Genomic DNA, 20,926 nt, shown 5'->3' on the forward strand with positions numbered 1-20,926 from the left:
ATAAACATGGAGTCTGAACCCTCTTGCATCAGGCACCGAGGTAATCACACACCCTGAGACGACTACAACACCTCTCTGGCTAGCAGAATTAGCATTAATGCAGTGATATTCAGAAACACAGATCCTTTATTCAATAATCTCAGGAGGCAGTAAAGGATCACAACCCATACTAGCCCAAATAGCCTGGTTGGACATATCCAGGCATCACCGCCCGCAAATTCAGCCTGCAGCCATTGGAGTCCGAGACATGAGACAGTAACACAGGAATAAGATCTTCACTAGTCCCAGCAGCACTGCTAGACAGCACCTCAAGATCCACAGAGCAGCCAAGGGGACCCAGGACCTACAAATCATTATGACCAAAGGTGCGGGAAGAAGGGCCCAATGGATTCATTCACCAGTACCCAGCCTGCGACCTCGCAATTGGTAGCCCAGATGCAAGGAGAGAGCTAAAACAACATCACAGGGGCGGCACGCAAAGACCAATTGATGCAGGCCATGCAAAGCGGTTTCATGTCCATTAATGTCAAGCTGGATGACATTGTGGGAATGATTGGATCTCTCAAGTCCAAACTGGAGAAGGAGACGGGCTGTATTAATGAAGCTGAAACCAGAATAGGTGAGACAGAGGACGCAGTCGGACAGCACGACACAGACATAGCGGAGATGCGGACTGAGCTTCCAAAAATACGCAGCAAGTGCGATTACCTCGAATCACGCTCAAGATGAAGCAACCTCCGCATCGTGAGAATACCAGAGGTGGCACGCAAGAGACCCATGGAACCGTTTGTCGAAAACCTAGTGACAACCATGTTTGGAACAGCCAAATTCTCTACACACTTCTTGGTTGAGCGCGCCCACGGCATTCGCGCCCCCTTGCCCAGACCAGGGGCGCCTCTGCGCACGGTCATAGGGCGATTTTTACTCCATTACAGAGACAGGTATGTCATCTTGAAATTATCCAGAGAAAGAGGGACACTAAGACTTGAATCCAGCAATATCTGTATCTGCCTAGACTTTGCAGCTGGTATACAAATCCTTAGGCGGTCATATAACCCAGTGAAGAAGCTGCTGAGGGCCAGATGAATCCCATATGCCCTCATGTTCCCTGCGAAGCTGCGCATACAACACAGAGGCAGGGCGCACTTCTTTGAAAACCCTCCAACGGATGTGGCCTACATTGAAGCAATGATCCCGCTCCCGCCCCCTGCCCAGGGGAACGACCAAAACCATGGCCCAGAGGCAGAAGCTGATTGCAGCGAGATGGGCGACTGAATAAGAAGTCCCCACTAGAGTTTGTTAACATTATTCGTCTTCGACATGTCAAATTGATAATGAAATACTGGGCACATGGCAATGGAACGTGCCGTTGTAAGCGACGACTGCTCACGGCGATCCCCAGGAAAGTTCCAAGGGTGTTCAAGGGTTACATCATCGGGTTGGGGAAGATGGTGCGGGAGGGGTGAGGTATACATGGAGGGATTGTGAGGGAGGGTCATGAGTAGGGGAGTTCCGAGTAATCTTAAACTGAGGAGAGTTGAATGGGAAGTTAAAAGCAGACAATGTTGAGAGGATTGTTGAATGTCGAATGTATTGTGCGCAAAATGTTTATTTAATACAGAAGCATAAAAATCATAGAGCCTCACAAATGAATGCCGGTGAAAAGATCTGTTCTCATGGAATATCCGAGGTTTAAATAACCTGATTAAATCCAGAAAGATTACGGCGTATCTGGACCGTCATTCTCCTAGAATAGTAATGCTTCAAGAAACGCACCAACTTGGACTCATACACGAGGGATTTGCGTCCAAATGGGGCCGACAGGGCTGGACCAACACTTCATCGGATACGTGAAACTGTTATCTACAAACCCAATAGCCAGAGTCTGCACGAATGGCATAATGTCCCAGGTGTTCCCGTTAGCCTGGGATACGCGCCAGGGCTGCCCCTTTTCCCCACTATTGTGTACACTAACGATAGAGCCTCTAGCGCGATTAATCAGAGATAAACATGCACACAGGGGAATACACATAGCCTGATCCCCACAAGTCATATCACTGTATGCAGATGATACTTTATTGTATATTTTGTGTATAGACACGTTATAAATGCCATACCATATCATATATCATACCGAATCCAGATCAAAACCTAGGCCTAATCATGGAGGAGGTCGCCAGATTCACAACCACTCTGGGTACATGATTAACACTTCTAAGTCCAAACTATTTCCTCTGACGGATGGAACTGTGCCACCAGGGGATCTCAGAGGATTCTAATGGGTCTCAAACTCCTTTAAATAACTGTGAATCAATGTATCACAGACACAACAAACCCTGTATGAAAATAATCACGAAACATACATGAATGCCCTAGCAGTCAAACTAGCATTGCGGGCCAGATTCCCGATGTCTCTTTATGGCAGACTATCCCTGTTGAAAATTGTGGTCACGCCCAAACCCCTATATTATGTCTCAATTCCAATCTGGCCAGGGCGATGCTTTTTTGCAAGACTCCGATCATTGGCGGTGCAATTTTTCTGGGGAGGGAGTGCATCCCATATGAGCTTGAAGGCAATGACTGAACCATATGAGAGGGGTTGACTGGCAGCACCGGGTTTTGAACTGTATTATTTAGTGGCTCAGGCACAATACAGAAATACAGCACAGCCCCGACAGATCTTAAATCAGTAATACTTGAGGACCGATATATGGATACCTGCACATTTGACCCGGTGCACACAACAGTCAATGCATGGGCCCGATTGTTCAGGTGACTGGCGAGAACGATACCATATAGCAAAAAGATTGGACTGTGGTGCTGCCCTGGACTCCCCTCTACATATGACCCTGACATACAGACAGCCTGGGATGCTGAGAGGAGAATGACACTGGGAGACCTATTTCCTGAGAGGAGCCTGAAGCATGTGAGTGTATTGATGTGGTTGTACAAGAGAACACACAGAAGGGATTGGTGTCAAAACTATACAAAAGGGGTACAGACAGCTCAGCCATGGAAAAATATGGCAACATCTAAATGGGAAAAGGCCCTAGCCACTGACATTGATGACACTAAATGGCATAGATACTGTTTACTGACAAAAGAAGTGACACTTAACGCATGCCTGCGCCTGATTCAATTCAAGGTATTAACCCAATTGCACTATACTCCGGCCAGGGTAGCCGGCTTTTTCCCAGATGGTGATAAGTGCATGAAATGTGGGAGTGGGGCTGCCGACTCAATCCATATGTTCTGGTCTTGCCTGAAAATACCTCCATTCTGGCAAGAGATTGCGGGAATAATACACCAGATGACTGGAATACCCCCAACCCTGTTCTCACTCAAATACTTGCTGGGAGACATAGGTAAAACCTCAGCCAAAATATGTAAACTGTTTAATGTAAGTTGTATAGTAGTGAAAACATTTATTTTGTTGAAATGGAAATCCAAGATAGCACCATCAGGCACGGAATGGCTCAAAGAGCTTATATATGTTAACGAGACGGAGGAGGGCTATTTTTGTACTGTGAATGCAATCAGTAGAACCAAAAATATATGGGGCCCCCTGCATGTATACTTGGAAAAATTACAGTCTAGTAATGTATAGATTAACCCGTTTGCTTATATGTCTGTTGAAGATCAATGTATGTAATGAACCCTTGCGATACTTAGTTATATGTATTGTGCGTGGTGTGCAAACCACATCCAATCTGACTGCCTGTCTGCTTGAATAAATAAATAAAACTTTAATTTTAAAAAAAATAATAATTCTGGGAAACCCATCATACTATCTTTGGCAGACTTCCTTTATTGGCCGATAACCTGGGTTCCCAAACCATAGAGAACCCCAAAAGTGGTAAAAATACAAAGATCAGACTGAACATCAGTGGAGAAAACCAATTAAATAACCTGTTTGTATAGACAGGTCGCTGAATGACAACACATTCATTACATTTACAATGTTACATTGTTGGCTGGTTTCAGTGGTTGAATATTGCTTATAGCCACTTTCTTCAGGACGTCTTCTAGTTAATAATGTGGTATACTCATGATTACTTGGTACTTAGGCTTATGGATATTACTTCTTACCGCACGTTAGTATCATCACATCATTGATTAGTCTACTGCCATGACTCTTTAATTTGTCCTGTAGGACACGGTCTCAGGATGCCGGTCAGGCCCGGCAGTTACTGCTCACGACCATCAATTACTGCTCGATTATCATGTGGTCATTCAAACAATGGCAGGCCCTTCAGTGGCTACTCATCGACCGGTTTCAGTGGTTGAATATTGTTTATACCCACTTTCTTCAGGACAGTCTTCTAGTTAATTACGTGGCATACTCACGATTACTTGGTACTGAAGATTATGGGTATTACTTCTTACCACACATTGGTACTATCATATCATTAATTGGTATGCGGCCATGACTCTGTAAAAGCAGACGTATCCACAAATTTGGAACCAGGTTGAGGGATCTATAAATCAAATCTTCCCTTATTGTCGTAACACAGTTTGATTCGAGTAAATTCTATTAAAATATTATTTTTGTTTCGGAATTGATCCGTGAGATTGGTTTCCTGTTTTTTCATCCTTCAAGATTCCACTTATTGTGGTTTTTTGCTGTTGTTTCCCAAATAAACATCAAGTTTTATTTCGTTTTTTGGAATGCAACCAAATAGAGCTGATAGTCTAATGGCTCTCGGCTGGAAAAATTATATATATAATTCGAGAAACAGAATTAGATTCACGTGGATTCACTTCATGGAATGTTTTTTCATATAAAAACAAAACAATGTATTTGGAGTGTTGGACCAAGGATAGTCTGAGACAACTCCTATTTCTTTGGGTTCGGAGATCTATGTCTTGTTATAAGCTCCGTTCCTAAGATTTTTAAATGCACAATCCCTCCTAGTAGTTGGTAGAAATGGGATCAAAATGTGGCCTGGTTTGTGGATCTCTCTGATCCGTATTTGTCTAGTCAGGTCACACAAAAAAGCCAACCGGTTTCAGTGGTGTAAGAGTTGTTAGGACCACTTTCTTCAGGGCTAGGGGGACCAACACTGATTGGTGTGCAGTCTAATGTCTTCTTATAGTGGTAAAGACTCTGCAGTATTCAATAGGAGGTCTCCCCATCAGGGATGCAAACTTCCATATGTCAGGGTCCTGGATTCACACAAGCATAGTTAATTGGAATGTTCTGAATCCAATGCAGTATGCACTACCGTGCATAAAGAGATATATTTGTAGCCAGCAAAGCTTTCCCTTGGCGATAGCTCAATTGTTTATTAAAGAAAACTTCTTTGTGTTATTTCTTTATAAAGGAGAATGGTTGGTTGTCAGCATGAGTGATTCCCATCAAATTGCGTGGCTACTACACAAACAAATTACTACAGTTTAGGAAAAATGAAAAATTGTCACTCAAATGCGCCAACTCAATAAAGTATCCGTTGGTGAGTTAAAAATAAATATCCATTTGCAACATAATGCAGTTCAAAAGAAAAGTTTGGGTTTATTTCCTTTTTCAATGAATGTTTGTGTTAATTTCACACACATACAAATTCTTCTCACAAAAATTATAATTCATTTCTCATCAAAAGGGTGCATGCTTTCTTTCTCAACACGCGTTTCCCCATTGCCAGTTGCAATGGTTCATCAGGAGAAATAAAGTTGATTTCTGTCCAAATAATTAGATTATCTGCCAAACTCCCATATGTCATGGTCCTGGATTCACACAAGCATAGTTAATTGGAATGTTCTGAATCTGATGCAGTCTGCACTACCATGCATTCCTTGTAAACCTGATGCTGCCTGGAATCAGGAAACAAGTGTAAAAACAGAATCATGGTGTCACAACACTGTTGCACACAGTATAATTGAATTAAAAAAACATGTTGGCATCCATTGGCAACCTCTGTGGGGGTGGTTTACCGTAAGTGCTGGTTCCACTAAAATGCCCAGTCTTGGTACACTCAATTCCCCTATCAAAAAAATAACTATGGATATCTTCATATCACTATGCACACTATAATCAGTGATAGACCAACCTTTAATTTGGCCTGTAGGACCCGCTCTCAGGATGCCGGTCAGAACCCTAGTTTACTGCTCAGAACCATCAACCTTCAATTAGTGCTTGATTATCGTGTTGCCATTCAAACAATGGCAGGCACTTCAGTACCATGCAACATAAATTTGTCTTTATGTAAAGATACTCTGCACACACTGCAATTCGCAGCCACCTACTTCATTGGGTATCATTGTATTTTGCATTTAACTTGAAAGTCTAACTAGGGTGTATTTTGCATTTAACTTGAAAGTCAAACTTGGGTGTATTTTGCATTTAACTTGAAAGTCAAACGTGGGTGTTCTCTGCAGTTAACCTTGGCCATTGACTGTAACCTTCTAGCCCAGTGACTGTTCTATACTGCTGTACCTGCGTACTCCTCCCTCTGCCACCTCTCTTCCTAATCATGGCGCTTTCTGTCTCTCCCATCTGTTTCAACTGCTTCTCTATCAACTATCCTTCCCTTCTCACTGAGTCTGGAGTGCCTCTTCCAGACAGACCTTCACCGACATCCTCTTTGTTGTTCCTTCGCCGGATCTATGGACCCCCCCATATGATCTCTGTGCTCCGTCCTGTCTCCTCCTCTCCCATTAATGGTGGCACTCGCTGGGAAGTCCTCATGGCTTCTTTCGACTCCTCTAGAGTCATCCTTAATGTCTACCTAAATGGCATTGTCATGGTCCAAATACTCAGGCCAATCTCCTCCTCTTCGATAGGCGGTTCCCTCACCTGATCAACTTCCTTTCATCTCAGGCTGTCCCTTCCTCTCATTCCTTGGCTACCTTGCCCACTCTTCCCTCCTCATCTGCCCCTCTTCAGGTTACCTCCACAACTTAGCAGGGCGTACCTCTGACTTGTACCCCTCCCCTGAAGGTCTTTAAGGCTCGCAACCATCTTCATCTTGCCACTCTCAACTCTCGCTGTGCTGTCAAACACTCCTCTGACATCTGCCACCTCCTTGAAAAACCGGACCTTAATGTCCTTGGTCTTACAGAGACATGATTCACGGCCAGCTCTGTCACAAACGTTGACACTCTCCTCCCTGATATGATATGATATGATAAGGCATTTGTAACGCGCCTATACACAAGTGTTTCAAGGCGCGACGAGGCAGGGAGGGGGGAACAAGGGGAAGACGGACAACGATCCTACTAGGCCAGGTGTCATTCAGATCGCGCAAGTGCAGGGGGAGGGGGAGGGGAGAGGTGCATGGGGAAGGGGAGGGGGGAAGTGCAGTACAAGGTAAGTAGAATAAATAAATAAAAGGGCCAGCTGGTGGCAAGTGCAAGGTAAGTGCAGAACAAGTGCTGGGAAGGGGGGGCTGTAGGGATACAGAGACAGTCCTGCAGTGCAGGGGTTGCCAGGGAGGCAGTGCAAGTGGAGAGTGGCTGGGCCCAGGACCGAGGTCGGTGAGAGTGGCCCAGTTGCAGATTCAGTGCAGTTTCAGCGAAGAATTAGCAGGGGAGATGGCTACAAGATCCTCTCTGCACCCAGATCCACTCAGCCTGGAGGGGGTGTAGCCCTGATCTTTCCTGAGTGGATTCCTGCCATTATTATTCCCGCGCAGATTTTTCGAATGCCTTGTCTGCAGGCTCTCAATCTCTCCTAGCCACTCTCTTACTGTTTCTACTCTCTACCAACCCCCTGGTCAAATCACCTCTTTTCTCTCTGAGTGGGCTGACCTTTCCTCCTCCCTCCTGACCTCAACCACTCAACTCCTCCTTCTTGGTGACCTAAACATCCACCTCGATTCTCCCTGTCCCTCATCTTTGCTCTTTTACGACCTCTGCAATTCCCTCTCACTCTCTATCCTCTCCTCTGGACCGACGCACTCTGCAGGACACCCACTTGATGTCTTGATCTCCTCTGGCCTCCCCCTCTCTATCCCTCTGACCTCTGACCACTCCTCTCTCCTGCAGTGACCACTGCCTTCTCTCCCCTCATCTCTCACTCTCTTCCCCCCAAGCCAAGCCTACCCCGGCAATGCCACCTACCTTCTTGGACATCCGGCCCATGAAGCGTGTGTCAGTTGAGGCTTTCGCTGCTACCTTCTCTCCCCGCCCCTCCTCCTCTTGCTGACTCACACCCCGAGACAGCCCTGTCCCTTCTCTACTCTTCTATTTCTGATACTCCTGATGCTCTTGCCCCTGTCATGAGGATCCGCTTGAAGCCCAAAGCCAAGTACAATTCCTGGTATGACTCCGACCTAGCTACAATCGTAAGTGTGGGGTGGCTGAGAGGAAATGGAGTGCTTCTTGTTCACCCTCTGACAAACTGGCCTGTCACTTGCTCCAAAGGCAATACCGACTCTCTGTCCGCCCAAAGAAGAGATTCCACATTCAAGCCTGTGTCTCTGCGGCATCTAACAACTCAGTTGAACTCTTTAAAATATGCAAGGAGCTGGCCAACCGTGCTGCAGTCTCTACCCCTCCTCTTGCCTCCCAGGCTCTCTGCAATGCCCTTGCCTCTCACGTTATCTAAAAAACCCAGGACATCCTGTCCACCCTCTCCTCCCTTCCTCTCCTATTCCCTCTCAGGCTGTGCTTACTGGCCCGCCTTCATCCACACCCCACCCTCCTTCTCGTCCTTTCCTCTTTTCTCCCCTGGTGAGGTCGCTAGACAAGTCCGATCTATGAAAGTCTCGCCAAAACAGGTTCAGCCCTGCTCCTCTCACAGCATCAAGGACCACATTGACACTCTCGCTCCGGCCCTTGCTGATTTTTGCGACCTCTCCTTTGCCTCTGGATCCTTCCCCTCCCCTCTGAAGCACTCCCTTGTGCATCCTCTTCTCAAAAAACCCACAGCTGATCCTTCTTGTCTGGCTAACTATCACCCAATTTCCATTACTCCCTTTCTGGGCAAACCCCAGGGGTCTAACCTCTCGCCCTGGCTTTTCAATCAATACCTGGCAACTCTCGCCCACTGCATTGCCATTTTTTGCTCAAATTTCCAGTGCTACGCTGCTGACACTCAACTCATTTTCAGGCTGCCCTCGGCCACCTCTTCTCACTCTCTCATCTCTGATTGCCTAACTGCCACTCAAGATTGGTGTGCCGCCAATGATCTTTGTCTGAATGCCAGCAAGACGTAGATCCTCCTCATCGGCATACCTTCACCTTGCTTTCCCCTCACTCTCTGGCCGGCCTCCCTTGGCCCTCCTCCTACCCCCACCTGCAAGGCTAAGAACCTCTGGGTCATCTTTGACTCCACACTTTCCTTCTCAGCCCACATCTCGGCGGTCTCTAAAAAGTCAAACTTCCTACTGCACCTCCTCAGAGGTACTCTGTCTTTCCTCTCCTTCGCCCAGAAGCTCACTGTCTCCCAAGCTCTGGTTCTCTCTAGGTCAGACTATTGTAACAGCCTCTTTCTAAATCTACCTGCCTCTACTCTCCGCGCCCTGCAACTAATCCAGAACAGGACTGCAAGACTTTTCTTTGGCCTCAAGCACTGGGATTGTATCTCTCCAGCTCTGAAATCTCACCATTGGCTCCCAGTGGATGCAAGGATTCAATTCAAAACCATCTGCATTGTCCACAAGGCTTTCTGGGACCTGGGTCCAAAATACCTTCAGCTATCCCTCCACAAATACCCCCCCCCCCGAGCTCTGCGCTCCAATCCCTCTAAGTTCCTCAGGGTCAGTCGTTTTTCAAAGAAACGATCTCGCGGTAGATCTGTCTTCGGCCGGGGCCTCCCTCTGGAACAGCCTCCCTGCCACTCTAAAACTTGAGGAGAACCATCTCCGGTTCCGGAAGCACCTCAAGACCTTCCTCTTTGCTTCTGCTTTCGCTCCCCCTCTCCCCTGCTGATCTGCTCTCTCTTGGCACTGTGCACCTGGCCACCCTCTGTCCCCAGGTACCTGCTCACTCTGCTACCCTCCTGCACTGCCTCCTGGCCACCCCTTCCACCGGGGACAGTATCTGTAACCATACAGTCCCTTACCATCACCCCATTTTATTTCTTCTTTTTCAGCACTTATCAGATTTACCCAGTCTGCTGCCTTAAACACATCACGTGCCACCTGCTGGCTGCACTACCATTGGTTATTGCTTCTATTATCTATTTATTTTTATTTCTTATTATTTATCTGTTCCCCTCTGCTCCGCACTTTCCACTTTCCCCCTTCCATGCACTTTTCCCCCTTTCCCTTTCCCATGCACTTGCAGGTTCTCAATGTCACTGGGCCTAGTAAGATCGTTGTTTTTGTTCCCCCCTGTTCCCCTCCCTTGCCTTGTCGCGCTCTGAAACACTTGTGTACGAGCATGATACAAATAAACTATCATATCATATTACTCGGTAGCCTGATGTTCTCGAAGTTACTGCTACGTACTGCTCATCTTCACTTATAGCATACTCAGCAATCCGTTGACATTGGTATGCTGCTGTGGACTACGCAACTTCTATGTCCGGGCCGCTCTTTCTTAATGCAGACGCATCAGCCCTTGATGTTAAGTCACTTATCCTTACACGTTGGTAGCACGTTCACTGCGCATGGCGTGCCTCCATTAGTAAAGGTCAGGCAAAGATAGTGCTTTACCATCTACTAATTTCTTATTCTATCCACTGTTAGATAGGTGGCACAACAGCGCTTACGAGGGACAGCTATAATATAAGCAGGTAATGTAGATGCTCACCCTGTCTTTGTCCTTGTCCTTACATAGAGGACAGCTGCTGAACATGCAGTTGATGTCCTGCATCACATTAATGATACCCATAGAATCAAGAGTCAAGTATCCCTCTGGAGTGATATTCAAGGAAACGAGATTCACAGAAGTTAAACGGTTAGTCTCCTGAATTTCAGGAGTAGTCTCCAAAGTAAGGAGTGGGTCTCAAGTGCACTCCCTCATCATATTGGTGATACTAAAAAACATAAATCTCAAGAGTGCCTCAGGAGTGAACTCCCTCATCACAGTGGGAACGCCAACTCTTGTGAAAGATGCCAAAAGGCCCAAGAACTGTCTGGGAGCAATCTCCCCAAAAGACAAGATATACATAGTCCTGCCAAAGAGCCTCCACTAAGAAGAAGAGTTGATAAAGCCTTAGCTCTGTTGTTTGCAAATCCTTAGGAGGAAGTAAAGAGACTTCTAAATAACTGTATAAAGGACTATCCAGACCAGAAAAAGTCTTCAAAACTCTTCCAGATAGACCTGGAGAAGGGGGGTCATTCTCCTGGTCAGAGTATTTGGTAAATCGGACCCTTTTGCAAGAGACTGCTGTTAAGTCAGCCTTAGACTCGATTGATTCACCAGGAGAAGGCAGCCATTCTCCTGGTGGCTTTGATTAGATGTTCATTGAACCATTTTTGGTTTATTTCTTAGTGCTAGAGATAGAGTAGTTTTTTTGGACAGAAGACGGTATATTGGTTTTCGACTTACATCCTGACAAGCACCTGAGTTATTCTGTGTTGAGGTAGGGAATACCACTCTAGAAATAGGGACATGCAGGTTATTTTTTCTTTATTTGAATAAAAGTCTAAAGCCAAAATTATACCAGTTTGTCAGCCTCCTTACTCCATCGTGCCACACCCCTCGACTGGGATTCTTGGAATGCCTATAGGTTTTGATGGCCCCTAAAAGGGGAACCTCAGAGTTGCTGGGGCGTGGCTCAACCGCTGAGCGGGGAAACTCAGAGTTGCCCTGGTACTTTTACCCCCTAAGTGGAAAGCCTCAGAGTCATCCCCAGTGTCCAGATTAGTGCTTTTGAAGGATACCTCGTTGACAGCCCCGGTGTCGCTATGACTACTACGATACCTTCTGGGAGCGGCAACCCCTGGGAAGAGGTCCCTGGGCCAGGGTGCCCTGAAAAGGAAGTTGCTTAACAACCTTTTCTTTTTTTCTTCAATGTAGTCCTGGAAGTGTTGAGAAGCCTATCGAATGTAGACTTCCTCATACTGTAATAGTCAGTGACTGAGAGTATGTACCGAGACTGCGTTGCAGTAAGAGCACGAATTCCAGCAGTGGTCCGGGCCCAGGCATTCAAGGCCAGGTATGTGTTGGTCAGAGACTGAGAAGTGACACTTCCATTACCAACAAGAGAAAAGAGACACTTCAACCCCTGAACAGATGGATAGAAGTAACCTAAGATACCGTGGAGTAAAAAAATGTGTAAAGCAAAGGACGAAGAAAAAGCAGTCATTTCTGCACAGTGCCACACGCGTCCAGATCTGACCAAGAAGATGTAAAGAACTGAAGGGTGAAGCCTAGAGTGTGGCATGAGCAGGGCCATGCTACGCATATGCATGGCTTTGTGTAAAAAATGAAAGAGGACTATTTTATTTGGTGCTGCAAAAAACACTCCCATCCTTTCCCCATAGGCAGACTGTGTCGCAACTATGGAAGACAGGGGACTATAAACTAGATGTGTATTATGCTGAGTACAACTTACTTATGTGCCGAGATCCTAAAGGGCAGATTTTCAAATAAGAAAAAACAGAAGCCCAATTCACAAAGGCATCTGAATGAGTGCATCACTCATTTAAATGCCCTTTTTCCCCCCTTTGCGTAAATAAGGGGGCTTTCCATGGCCTTTAAAAGCACATCCCGAATTCACAATTCCTGCATCCTTAATCATGACAGGGTCATTTCTGACCCGGTCATGATTTTTCTTTGAATTGTGACAGCCTCTGGTTAAACTGTGGCTGTCAATAGCAACTGGTATGGAAATGCTTTTCTCTTTTTACAGTCATTTAACCAAGACAGGCCCTTAAAGAGACTGTCTATCTGAAATGTGTTCCAATCAACCACGTGGGGATTAATTTACCTTTCATGTAACTGAGCGAACTGCCTGGGATGTACATATCAAAAAGCTTTTTCATGAGCAAAATCTGTTCCCATTTCTGTCTGTCATGACCTGATAAATGAATAAAGCAAGATGGAATGACTGTGAAAAAGGCACATGGGGTTAGAGCGGAGAATCCAGAGGAGAACCCAAAGCAGTAGATGTATTAAAGCTACAGTGTGATTTATAGTATGAAACTCCAATTCATGGCTTAATTGCACAAAACAAGAGTTGCTGTCGATTGAGTTACAGTCAAAGGAGACCTATGGAATTCTGTACAATTGCGCGAGATTAGATGAATTTTTCAGGAAAGTACAGTATTTTTTCTGTGTTTTTTAACACCACCTAAATATGCTTCTTTTTATATCTTCAATGGTCCCTGCAGTTTTTAAAAGTATATATGTTTTTGTTCCTCACTATTAATATGTTATCTTCTGTCTATAGTCCAATGGGAAAAATGTCCCATGTTTTTAATGTTAAACTTTTCTATAAGGATGTTTCATGTTAGGAGTATCATGTATGTCGAATGCTGCTTTGAGCACCTTACAGAGGAAGTGACATCAGTGGAGGAGAGGAAGTGCAGCCTCCAGACCCACCATATGAGCAAAGGGGCAAATTAAAAAGCTGCATTTTCTTTTCACCAACAAGTTTCCCTACCTACTGAACCAATAGCAGTAGGTACTACTATTAATAGTATCAGCAGTATCACTATTACTAGCAGTAGCTGCACTGTCAGTAGCAATACTATTTCTGCTACTTCCAGTAGTAGTACTTTTAGTATCAATAGTATTATTACCAGTGTATGATTGTTTTGCTGTTTATTTCTCCGACTGTGTTCCTTGATCATTTATTTTTCTGTTAAATATCAGCAGTGTTTATTCAGATTGTATCAAACATTGTTGTAGTAATACTACCAGCAGCAGTATTACTGCGACCGCTACTATTATTTCCAGTAGACATAGTTATAGCATAGCTCTAGTAGTAGTGTTTATCATTTTGTTAGTAGTCCTAATACTTCTGACACTACTACTACTACTGCTGCCAAAAATACTACTACTGTTAGTAGTAATAGTATTTGTAGTAGTAGTAGCCTTACTGACAGTAACACATGTAGAAGTAGTACTATCCGCAGTAGTGGTAGTACTGCTACTTCCCACAAATTTGTTAATTGTACTACTACCACTTACAACAGTCCTACTACCAGTACTATTGGTAGTATAGCAGTACTACTGCTAATATACCAGTACTACTGCTAATCATAGTAGTGCTACTAGTATGGTCAGTAATGTTATTTCTAATAGTAGTAATGCTAATACTGTTGGTAGTAGTTGTAACAGACGTACTGGTAGAAATATTAGAGCTACTACTACTGCTGCTGTTACTACCACTATTGGTAATAGTGATTCTGCTAATACTGGTAGTACTACTATTCTTAATAAAAGTACTACATCTGGAAGTGGCAGCAATATTATATTAGTGGTAGTGGTGTGACTATTGCTGTTGGCAAACATAGTACTACTGTTGGTAGTAGAACTATTATTACCACCAATATTAGCTCCACTGCTTCTGGTACTGCTACTGCTACTATTGAGGCAGCAGCATATCTATGTAAGTAAATGTACTGATGTAGAATAAAAGAGAACACAACCTTTCACTTGCCCGAAAGCAAATCCCAAAGTGAAGGATAACCATATGAATACAAATGCTTACAAATGTTGAAAACTAGGTATACTTGAAAAAAGGCAGGTAAATAAAACATTAATATTTAGGAACAACATATTTTGTTTTTGTGAAAACTGTATGTCCCCTTCAATGAAATGATTTCAATCAATGGAATTTTAAAAAATTTTCAGTAAACACACTGTTAAACTGTTTCCAAGGTTTTCGCCCTGGCAAGGAATATGATTATTTGTTCAATTATTTTGACATGTATACTGTCGAATTATTTTTTTGTCATATTTTTACATTTTTCCTAATTAATCTGATATTGTACATTTTAGCGTGCTGTCAAACTTTGTGATATAATAAAACTCCAACGATGTATCTATCAGTACCTAATCATACAAGAATATTGTAAAGGCTTTTTCTGAAAAGGTACTTGTTGCCCAAGTGAGCAGTCATGCATGCTTAATGTGATCTTTGGACATCACTACAGAAGAAGATTTTGAGGCATATTTTCACTGTTTATCTACTTGCAGGTTTGGGATTGCTAACCGTGTTCGAAAAAGAATTGGTAAAACATGACAGAAGACGGAAAGAATTGGCAAATGCAGAAAAACTCTTTGATCTCCCAATAACGATGTATCCGGTCCTTCTACACCTGCAGAAGGACATGAAAGGTTTAAAGGACATTTATGAGATTTACAAAGCACAAAAAGTAAGTTTTATTTTCCTTACTGAAATTCTGAGGAATGAATCTAAGAATTAGAAATTGTAAAACCATTACACCCTCTTGCCCCCAGGAGATAAAGTGGGGGAAGGGGGGGCCCTCTTTTTTGTTGAAGGGGGGCCTGACTCTAGAGGGTGGATAAATTAGCAAAGGAAGGAGGGAGAGTCAAGGGCTACCCCTATTCGTAGACACACTGTAGGTACGTACGAAATGCAGCATAGGCTAGGTTTACCAAATACTAGCCAAAAAAGATCATAGAGAAAGGGATCATGAATCCATAGGAGGTTATTTTAATTAATGACTAGACGAAGATCTAAAAGAGGCCAGTGAACAAAAAGGCCTACACGGAGTGGTTAAGAAACAAAGCAGAAATCAATTACACAAGTAACTACACATTTCGTGTAGGTTAGTAGCAGAATTCTTTGTGCATTTTCATGTACTACTCAAGGGTAGTGGGACGCAATTATTGTCAATAATAATAAATGCACAACATGGAGGACCGAAAGACTCCAGCAGTGAGGGATTTAGTGCGAGAGAGTTGAATGTAGCAAGGTCCCAGGCCCCAAAAAGCCTTGTGGATGATTCAGAGGGCCTTGGATTTGATCCTTGCAACCACCGGGAGCCAGTGGAGAGATTTAACCCCTTAACTGCCATGGGTTTTCCCCCACAGTGCCAAGGTCTTTTTTGGTGATTTCGGTATGTCGCCATTCAATCCCTTGTAACTTATTTGTTACATGAGATATCTCGGCCAAATGTGGCCCTTTTTTTCCCACAGGTAGGCGGTCATAATGCCACCAAGGAATCCTAGTTTGCTGTAGGTGAGTGAGAGAAAATAACCAAAAAGGGAGAAAACATTGTTTTTTTTCAGAAAATGGCAATAAAATGATGTACAAAGGCGCATGTGGTTTTTTCCTTGTAAAAGTTACAAACAAATTCGCCATTTTCTAGGCTTTCAAGAACAGGTTGAGTGGAAACCAAAAAAAACATATTTTTATATGGTTACCAGCCGTTTTGTGAGAGGTAGGCGATTTTGGCCTTTTTTTCCAATAGGAAATGTGTGTACGGAATGGAAGAGAAGGGTAGGAAAGCTGAATGGGAGGCATACATTTTTGAAAAGTAGACAAAATTCCAAGTTTAGTAAGGGGTGATTTGTGCAGGTCAGGCAACGACTATTTAGGGAAAAATTCCATAGTTTGGGGAAAAATTGGGAAAATGACAGAAAAAAAGGTATGTGGTGGACATGGTTGGCCTGGTAACTGGTAAGGCAATGACTTCTGTGAATTTTGAGAAAAGCAATGCTCTGCTACATTCCCCCGACTCTTCCAGTTAGGAAATCACACATTTTTCATAATGTTTCACAAAATAAGCAATACCACAAGCCAAAAACTGAGCCATGGTACACAGGTTTTTTATGCTTACAGCCTAAACAGACATACTTAGCATGTGTAAGTAAAGAAAACAAATGTGGTGAGGAAGGGCACACATACATTTTTTGAAAGAGCACAAGCAGACCTTTTGAAGGGTAGGTGACTTGTGCAGGTTACAAAGTGTATAGTGCCTAAAGCAGCGACTAAATGTAGGTCAAATTTGGGAAATGAAAGGGTTGTGTGACAAAGTGCAGCAAAAAATGTGTTGAAATGTTATGAAAACCACGGAAACACAAAAAATGTCCTACCTTCACGCCTTCCCACAGGTGTCCCAACGAAAATGGTACCTCGCATGTGTGGGTGCACCTACTTGGGCACAAAGGGAAAAGGCTAAACCACTGGTAACCCCAAGTCTTTCGGCAAAGCAGATTTAGAGGAACTTTGCTCTTGGGGTTTCGCAGCCACCAAGGAAAACAGTGAACCCCATGCATTTCCAAAAAGAAGACACCGGTTAGAATTCACAGAGGTCTGACTTGCGCAAATCACCCCAGAATTTATTACCCACAATCGCTGGCAAAGTAGGAATGTTTAAAAAAAAACACTGCCCACCCACCGAAACACGTTGTCAACATGCATGTCCTACCTTCCCGCGTTCCCACAGGTATCCCAACGAAAATGATACCTCACGTGTGGGTGCACCTACCTGGGTGGAAAAGAAAATGTGTCGACCGTCCATAAGTTCTACTGCAGTCCCAGGGAGCACCGGCAGGGTCCCCAACCTTTCCCGGAGGGAGAAGCTGCAACGCAGGCCAGCTAAAGCTCCAGGATAGTCGAGGGTAATGTCCATGGCCTTGGGCGGCTGTCTCCCATGTGGTTTGACCATCCCCAAGCCCAGCAGCAGTCCCAGGGAGCCCCAGTAGGGTCCCCGACCTTTCCGCTAGGGAAATTATGTAATGCTGCCTAGCCAGAGCTTCAGCATAGTTGGGGGTGATGTCCCTGGCCTTGGGTGAGCCTTGGTGGGCTTCCTGCCCTTTCCCAGAGGAAGAAGGTGTAACGCAACCCAGCCAGACCTCAAGGATGGTCGTGGTGACGTCCCAGGCATTGGGCACCCATCACCCATGTGGGTCGACCATCCCCAAGCCTAGCCTGGAGCTCTGGCTGGACTGTGTTACAGCTTCTCCCTCTGGGAAAGGTTGGGGACCCTTCTGAGGCTCCCTGGAACCGCTGTTGGGCTTGGGGATTGTCGACCCACATGGGAGATGCATGCCCAAGGACATCATCCCCGACCATACTGGAGGTCTGTCTGGGATGCGTTACATAATTGACCTTGGGGGGAGAGAAGGGGACCCTGCCGGGGCTCCGTGGTGCTGCCGCTATGCTTGGGGATGGTACACCCACATGGTAAACGGAAGTCCAATGCCAGAGACATCATCCCTGACCAGGGTCGGACTGGGCCAAGAAATAGGCCTGGTCACCCAAAAAAAAGTAACCCAACCCTCGCCTCAAAAAAGTGGCCCACACATCTTCTCACGACCCTTGACCTCTGATGACATAATCGGAAGTGATGTTATTTCACCCCACCCCAAAGTGACATCCCGGTAAGCGAGGAAACACAACCTTTCGCCCCTTGACAAAACTGGAAGTGGCATCAAATAGCATTGTTCCTAAGTACACCAAATTACTGTGAATCCAAGCAGACGTCCAAGGCCAAATGATAATGTTATTGTATAGCACTTACGCTTAAGCTCTTTTTTATAGAACAAATATGCATACAATATCACGCAACCTGTCTTGGTACTCCTTTATCGACATAAAAAGGATGAAAGGCTTTTTGAAAAAAAAATAATAATAAAATAGAAAAAATATATATGTATTTTTATCAATTTTTTTTTCTTCCAAACTGGCCCAGGCATGGCCAAAACCCATCCCCCAATCCCCAGGTACGATTTTGGCGCAGCAATGGCCCGAATGGTAGAGGGGCCAATCCGACCCTGCCCCTGACCATCCTGGAGGTCTGGCTGGCCTGCGTTACAGCTTCTCCCTCTGGGAAGGGACGGGGAATGTCCTGGGCCTCCCTGGAAACAACGCTGGGCTTGGGAACGTTCAACCCACATGGGAGACAGCTGCCCAAGGGACGTCACCCCCGACAATCCCGGAGATCGGGCTGGCCTGCGTTACAGCTTCCCCCTCCGGGAAAGGTCGGGGACCCTGTGGGGCTCCCTGGACCCACTGCTGGGCTTGGGGACAGTCAAACCACATGGTAAATGGATGTTCAAGGCCGGGGACATCACCTCCAACCGCCCTGGAGTTCTTGCTGGCCTGTGTTACAGCTTTTTCCCACCAGGGAATCCCGGCAGTGTACCAATACCTCTCCGAAGGGAAAAGCTGTAACGCAGCCCAGCCAGAACTCCAGGACGGTTGGAGGTGATGTCCCTAGCTTTGGGAATCCATCTCCCATGTCGGTCTACCATCTCCAATCACAGCAGTAGTTCCAGGGAGCCCTGGCAGATTCCCGATCTTTTCCCGGAGGGAGAAGCTGTACCGCACGGCTGCCAGATCTCCAGGATAGGTGGGGGGGGACTTGGGCGGCTGTCTCCCATGTGGGTTGACCATCCCCAAGTGCAGTAACAGTTTCAGGGTGCCCGGCCAGGGTCCCTTTCCTTTCCCAGAGGGAAAAGCTGTAACGCAGGCCAGCCAGAACTCCATGATGGTCGGAGGGGATGCCTCCGGCCTTTGGTGCCTTGTCTCTCCAATTCCAGCGGCAATTCCAGGGATCCCCAGCAGGATCCCTATTCTACCCTGGAGGTGACATCTGTAACGCTGCACAGCCTGAGGAGCAGCCTTGGCTTGCAGACGGTCAACCCACATGGGAGACAACCACTCCCAGGGAAACACCAATGTTATGCTGGCATGGGTGGCAATTTGTTGTGTGACCCTGCAGTTCTGTCCCAGCCCACCAAAATATCTCCCCAGACAGCCCACTCCCGCCCACACCACCAACCCCACTGACAATGGGCCTTAACCGTAGAATAATAAAAACACACATTGCAGCTGCTCGCGTTGAAAAAGCTATAAACGAAACAAAAAACATTTGTTACCTATGGTCACCCCAGCAAAAACAAATCATAACTACTACTCTCCGATCACGGCCCCCCTTTCAAACCACCCCTGGTGGTCTATCGACCTTCACCCCCCAGTAAAAACACATTTGCCCCTTCGTAGGGGCAGATTGCAAGATTGCACTAGCAATCTGCCCCCAGGGAGCGCTACATGAAAGCCCCCCATCAATTTGGGGTGGGGGGAGAGAGCCACCCCCCCTTTCAATATAGAATAATCCCGGTGGTCTAGGCCCCCCCCTCGCACCCACCACACCCAAATCTTATTTTTTTAAAGGTTATTATTTATTTACCTTCCCCCTAGGGGCAGATGGGCAACCATCTCAGGGGGGCCAATACGTGCAGCCCCATGCTTGGGGGCAGGCGGAGGGCTGCACCAAGATTTCTGGTGGCCCTCTCCCCCCACCCTAAATGAATGTGGGGCATCTCATGTAGCCCTCCCTGCGGGCAGATAGGGGCAGAAATCTTCCCCCAGGGTGGGCTACATAAGGTTCCCCCTTCCACTTAGTTGGGGGGGAGAGAGCCACACTCCTTACAATATAGAATAATCCAGGTGGTCTAGTGTCCCCCAACCCCACCCCCAGACTTCACATACCGATCCCTGGTGTCTAGTGGCATTGATGGGCGCAGATCGAGCGCTCTGTGGCCGATCCCCACCCAGCAATGCTTTAAAAAAAAGGTGTTGTAGGAAATGGGAGCGTCTCCCCTTTCCAACAACACCTCCCTCTATCTGAACGGCACAATAGTGCCGCAGATCGAGGGAGACAAAGGTGGAAACTCACCGTTTATTTTCACAGCAGCAGCCGAAATGGCTGCTGCAGTGAATTACTTTCAGTTTCACGTCAGCACGCATTACGCGTGCTGATGTGTAACTGAAGGAAATCCAACCCCCGGGCCATGAGTAGGAAAATCCTCCTCACATAGCCCGGGGGTTGGATTTCAGTTTTGCTATCTCGTCCTTTGCACTGCGAACGTAATGTCAAGGATGAGATAGCTCGTCCTTTGAGGTTAAGGGCTGGAGAGATGCGGTCCCTGGGCTTGAGGCCAAGGATAAGTCTTGCAGTCCTATTCTGGATTAGTTGAAGAGGGTGGACAGAGGAGAGAGGTAGATTAACAAAGAGGCTGTTGCAGTAATCTAGCCTAGAGAAAACCAGAGCTCTGGAGACATTGAGTTTCTGGGGGTGGTGAGGAAAGGGAAAATGCCTCTGAGGAGGTG

The 20,926-nt window shown here is 45.8% G+C and overlaps 1 protein-coding gene across 1 annotated transcript in view; it reads left to right on the top strand.

The window, feature by feature from the left end:
- DNAH10 (dynein axonemal heavy chain 10) overlaps positions 1–20,926 on the top strand; it is a 2,725,177-nt gene that overhangs the window by 807,725 nt on the left and 1,896,526 nt on the right. Inside the window, exon 24 of the mRNA XM_069619694.1 lies at positions 15,037–15,215. Coding sequence (XP_069475795.1) covers positions 15,037–15,215 — 179 coding nt within the window. The remainder of the gene's footprint in view (positions 1–15,036; positions 15,216–20,926) is intronic.

This window comes from Ambystoma mexicanum, chromosome 10, assembly GCF_040938575.1.
Source record: "Ambystoma mexicanum isolate Mex_15411 chromosome 10, UKY_AmexF1_1, whole genome shotgun sequence".
Taxonomy (NCBI): Eukaryota; Metazoa; Chordata; class Amphibia; order Caudata; family Ambystomatidae; genus Ambystoma; species Ambystoma mexicanum.